This window comes from Zingiber officinale, chromosome 9A (genome assembly GCF_018446385.1).
Source record: "Zingiber officinale cultivar Zhangliang chromosome 9A, Zo_v1.1, whole genome shotgun sequence".
Lineage (NCBI taxonomy): Eukaryota > Viridiplantae > Streptophyta > Magnoliopsida > Zingiberales > Zingiberaceae > Zingiber > Zingiber officinale.
The window spans coordinates 130,929,845-130,935,844 of NC_056002.1; the positions used below are offsets into that span (position 1 = coordinate 130,929,845).

The 6,000-nt window shown below is 30.7% G+C and overlaps 1 protein-coding gene across 1 annotated transcript in view; it reads left to right on the forward strand.

Moving 5' to 3' along the window:
- The window catches only part of LOC122019585 (cycloartenol synthase 2-like), a 125,464-nt gene extending 119,966 nt beyond the window's left edge, over nucleotides 1-5,498 (forward strand). Inside the window, exon 21 of the mRNA XM_042577040.1 lies at nucleotides 5,291-5,498. Within this exon, the coding sequence (XP_042432974.1) occupies nucleotides 5,291-5,434 (144 nt within the window). The 3' untranslated portion in view covers nucleotides 5,435-5,498. The remainder of the gene's footprint in view (nucleotides 1-5,290) is intronic.
- The last annotated feature ends 502 nt before the right edge of the window (nucleotides 5,499-6,000 follow it).

Genomic DNA, 6,000 nt, shown 5'->3' on the forward strand with positions numbered 1-6,000 from the left:
TTGTGATGTTGATATTAATGATGAGTTTTGCATACTAGACTAGGACAAGAACGAATAAATATATTAGCTAAAGAGGGTCTTTTAGGTGCTTATGCTAAAGTTATCTTGTTTATATGTGAGCATTGTCTTGTTGAAAAAACAACTAGGAAACCATTAAATAAGGCTATTAGGGCTGAGTCACCATTGCAATTAATTCATTCGAATATTTGTGGTCCAATGAATGTGAAGACTAGAAATAAAAGTTCTTATTTTATTACATTTATTAATGACTTCACACGTTTTGGCCATGTGTATTTAATTTCTCGTAAATATCAAGCGTTAAATTGCTTCAATCATTACTTGAACAAAATTGAGAATCAATTGGAACGTAAGGTTAAAACCTTGCGCACTAACCGTGGAGGTGAATATTTGTCTGATCAGTTTAAGGTAATATGTAATGTAGCTAACTATCCCTGAAATTCCACAGTAAAATAGGGTTGCTAAAAGAAGAAATCAAACTCTTCTAGATATAGTTAGGTCTATGATGGTTCAAGCTAATTTGCCAATTTCGTATTAGGGAGATACGTTATTGGATCCAACCTATATACTTAACCAAGTGTCTTCTAGATCTGTTCCATCCACTCTATATGAACATTGGACGAGCAGAAAACCATATTTAAGCAATCTGAGACCTTGGGGTCAGCTGCCTACGTTCATAATAAGACTCACAATTATGGAAAATTATGACCAAGAGGTAAGAAGTGTATCTTTATAAGGTATTCTGAGATTTCTAAGGGGTATGTCTTCATTGGTGAGCAACAAGATGGAATCATCTCTGAAATAGAGTTAAGAGATGCTACTTTTCTCAAAACTGAGTTCCCAACACAAGGGCAGTTGATAAGATAATTCCTCTATTTGTAATAGAGGAAGAGGAAAATGTTTCTTTATCAACAAATCAGGTATCACGAGAGATGCTTGAATCTAGTCAACCTAGTGTGAGTGATTTGTTGATGAATGAGTTAGTTTCTCAATAATCTAACCTATAAAAAAATAGTCATCAGATTATTCCTCGGAGAAGATTTGACATTGAGAATAAGGTATTAATGATTCTTCCAATTGATGATGAGGAACCTCAAACGGTTGAGGAAGCCTTGAGATGCTCAGTTAGAGAAAAATGAAAAATTACAATGGATGAGACAATCTATGAGAAAGAATCAAGTTTAGGATTTAATCGATCCTCCTCCGGGTTGAAGGGCTATTAGAAGAAAGTAGAAGGATTGATTAATCGATACAAAGTTCGCTTAGTTGCAAAAGGATATACCCAAATGGAGGGTATTGATTTTGAAGAGACATTCTATCCAATTGTGATGTTTGTATCAATACGTGTCATCCTAGCTATAGTAGCACAATTTGACATAGAATTACATCAAATGGATATAAAAATGACTTTCCTTAATGATAACCTTGATGAGGAAATCTATATGGTACAGCCAGAAGGTTACATTGCTGAAGGTCAAGAAAAAAGAGTATATAGACTTAAGAAATCTATATATGGGCTAAAGCAAATGTCAAGATAATGCAACATAAGATTTAATGAAGTCATTTTATCTTATGATTTTGAAATGATCAATGAGGCTCATTGTGTTTACCTAAGAAAGGAAAAGGAAAAATTTATCATCTTATCATTATATGTTAATGATATGCTAATAGCTGGAAGTGACATAAAGTGTGTGATAGAAGTTAAATCGTGGCTTTTATCATAATTTGACATAATAGATATGGGAGAAGATGAGTACATTTTAGGAGTAAAGATCATTAGAGATCGATCGAAAAATATTTTGAGTTTGTCTCAAGAAGCTTATATTACTAATATGCTACAACACTTCAATATGATAGATTGCAATATTGAACAAACACCTACAGAGAAAGGTATTATTTTGAGTAAAAGTATGTATCCCAAGACTTTTGAAAAATAGTCGAAATAAAGAAAAAACCATATACCAGTGTTATTAGTAGTTTAACGTACTCTATATTGTGTACTCGTCCTGATATAAGCTATGTTGTTAGCTTAGTTAGTCATTTCCAGTCAAACCTAGGATCGAGACATTGAAAAGCGAAGAAGAGGATATTCAGATATCTCAAAGGGACAGTGAATTATTATTTATATTTCCAAGGATCAAATATGAGCTTGAGTGGCTACATAGATACAGATTGGGCAAAAGACCTTGATGACAAAAAATTCACATATGGCTATACCTTTTTTCTAAATTGTGGTGTCATCTCATGAAATAGCAAGAAACAAGTTTATGTAGCGTTGTCGACAATAGAAGCTAAGCATGTGACTTGTGCAACGGTTGTGCAAGAGGTTGTCTAGTTAAGAAAGTTCCTAAAGCATCTGAAGATTGTCGAGAATAGTGGAAGTCCTATTACAGTATACTGTGACAGTCAAACTACTATAGTTTTTCCAAAGGTCTCAAATATCACAGCAAAGGTAAGCATATAAAAATTAAGTATAATTTTGTAAGGAATATTGTTGATAAGAAAAAGATAGTTCTTAAGTACATCCCTATACATACTATGCTTGGAGATTCTTTTACTAAGCAATTGACTAAAGAGTCATTTTAAGGACATGTGAAGTCTTTGAGACTTCGAAAAATGTAACATATTGCAAAGATAATTAGATATATGAAAATGTCATAATCTATTTAATGTATATATCTTTGTTACATTTGAATAAAGTCTTGATAAGCATGTTGGCAGGTTGAGATTGTCCACTCACATGGACAATCATCTCTATTTATTAAGTATAAATAATGGTAAGACTATTACTTATGAGACAACTTATGTAGCTGTGAATAGAGACATACCTATAAGTTAAGGTCACCTTGATAATTGTGTCAAGATGAGATTATTTGTGTAATGATTAGAGTAAATGAGCTCACTATTTACTAAATCTGTTTAAGGTCATATTAGAATTCAGGATTAAACATTAGGTATGACTAGATCGAAATTTGTATGATGTTAAATTTTGAGAAGAACATGCACTTTTTTTAGTAAAGAGAATAACATCGCAGCATGTGATTCATACCACATGTGCTATGACCACAAGAAAGGTAGTATGAGAATGGATCTCTGCTTCTCTACTATGTGAGACCCTTGAGATTATAAGTTAATCTCAATTTTACCCTATGCGACTATTTAACTGTCTACTTAGAGTTCTAATCAGTGTCTACTACATTAGTATGTATTTTATTGGCCATGGATGATTCGATCTATGGAGCATAACTAGGAAAATGACTGATTAGAATGAATAGATTCTAGCTAAAAAGGAATATTAAGATTGATTTACATCTTTCGCATTTATTTATTGGTACCAATTATATTTTTGTTTAATATATAAAATATAATTGTGAATAATTGTATTGAATTAGAAATGTTGAACATACTCTCGACATAATAGCCATTATGAGGGATTAGAGATGTTCATAATGATGTAAATGATTTAATTTGGGGTAAACGCAAGTTATTGATGTCTTTGATTCGTTCTATGGAGCAACTATGTAAAGTGTAACAATGTTTTTAGTAATAATTGTTTAGTGTGATTGCTGTCGCACGAACCATTTTCCCTAAAGTATGGATTAGATGTTCTTATTTAATTTTTGTGACTAATTAGTTTTTTGCTCTAGTCTTCGAGACTTAATCATCATATAGTCTTTGTGACTTACATAGTCTTTATGACAAGATAACCTTTATAAATTAAGTTGGACGAGTGAGAGATGTTGGACATTATAATAGTTGCAGTATTAGGAAAATGAAGGGGTATTCATTCACCTTCATCTCCCTCCATGATGTGTAATTAAAGCAAATCCTCCTTTAAAATGCGTCCAAGAGGAATCAGAAAAAGAAAGAGTTGGAGGTGATCGAAGCAATCGACAAAAAGAACATCTAGTGAGATTGGGATTTGGTTTATGAACCAAAGGAGAGCTTTTCGACCTTGTGTCATGATCATTCTTCCAATGTCAAGCGGACATCAAGATTGTCTCGGGAGATCGTTGTAAGATTTATAGATTTATGTCTATATTTTATGCTTTAGATGAACACATGCCACAGTTGAGCATCAAACTTATGAATTTATTGATATATTTTTGTTTGCTCTTTGGTTTTTAGAACTCAAATTGTGGAAAAAAAAAATTCTTCATAAGGAAATTGGCCTATTTCGAGCAAGGAAGAAAATGAGCAATGCATTTTTATTACACATTTCTAAATTTTTGGATTTTATTTTAACAATATTTTTTTTTCTATTTTACTTTATTTTATGCTGGTGTTTGTTAATCGTTCTTTAGTTTTGAGCAATATTTTTTTATTTCTACATTTTACTGCTTCACTATTTCTTTTTATTCTTTTGTCAATCTTTTGATTGTAATTTTTTTCCTTTTAGACTTTCTCAATTTTATTTTACTTATTAATATTTTGATATAAAGGAATAAAGTGAAAATACGTGAAATGTGTAGTGATAAGTAATAATGTTATTCTTGTTTAATTTTTGCGATTTGTTTTACTGTTCCTTTTTTCTTTGATGGAAAATTTTCATTGAAGCGCTTAGAATTTACCCTCTTATTCTTTTTCAAAATGTCCTTTAAAATTTTAAAATCTTAAAATTGCCAAAATACCATTCAATAGATTAAAAAAACTCAAGCTATTTATCATTACTTGGTGGTATTTGATTAAATAATTGGAATAACTATAGATATGAGTTTGATAGTAAAGTAGAATAGAAATGAAAATGAAACTCATCTAGTTATATGAGCTTGACTAGTTCTGATAAATGTAGAAATTATTCTCAAATTGTTATTCTCAAACTCACAATCTAAACACTATCTTTTACTATTATCCTCAAATTATTATTCTCAAACCCACAATCTAAACACTGTCTTTTGCTATCATTTCATTTCCTCATTCTCAAACTTACTAGCCAAACACCCCCTATAGAAAAACAATGTATTACATATATGGAACCTTCTTTCACTTCCTCATTTCCTTTAGGTCAATTATTAATCAAATGATAATAGTTTAAAAATATTGAACATATTCCTATAAATTTAAACCTCTTAGGTGCATTTGAAAAAAAACTAAGATAAATTCTGTAGTGAAATAAAAAAAAAAGTTTTCTGTTTTTGCTATTGCATTACTCAAGAACTTGTTTATTTCACTCTTCTTTGGTTGTCTGGTCTGAATTTATTGCATTTATTCAGGATCATTTATTTTGACAATATCAAAAGTAATACTCAATCATTTCTTTTTATTTGTGTAGGAGATTATGGGAGTCTTCAACAAAAATTGTATGAGCAGCTATTCATCGTTTCGAAATATATTTCCGATATGGGCTCTCGGAGAATATCGCACTCGTGTGTTGTGCCCTAAAGAACATAAAATCTTACCTAATATACTGGTATGATTGAAATTATTATGATCATAATAAGCCATTAAATTGTAAAAACAACTAGTATCTTGCATCATGTATCCTGGCTTGGTTATGTAAGTCTCTACTTGTGATTTTAAAATTTTCAGTTTCATAATAAATAATATCTCATAGCGAGTATAAAAAATTGATGGAATATTAAGATGTATCTCATTGAATTTTTAAAATGTCTATGAATATTTGTTTTTTGTTTGAGTGATAATTTTGCCTTTATCATCATAATATCATTTGATGCAACAATCATTTTTCTCTTCATATTCATTTATACTCTATACAAGCATATCATATACAAAGAATTAAACAATCAATACAATTGTCTCGATCAGTTCTCTTGATCAATATCGATGAATCCTCTAGAGTACTCTTCTTCCTTCTATACCTCAACAACCTTTCCTGCAAAAGATTCCAAGTTATTGAGCTTGACTATTTCAGTGTCAAAGAAATGAATGAACAACCTCTAAGAAAGTGAATGTAGAGCTTAGAGAATCCTAGGGACAAACAATTCAAGTAAAATTGAAAGGGAATGTAACAGTTGCTCACTT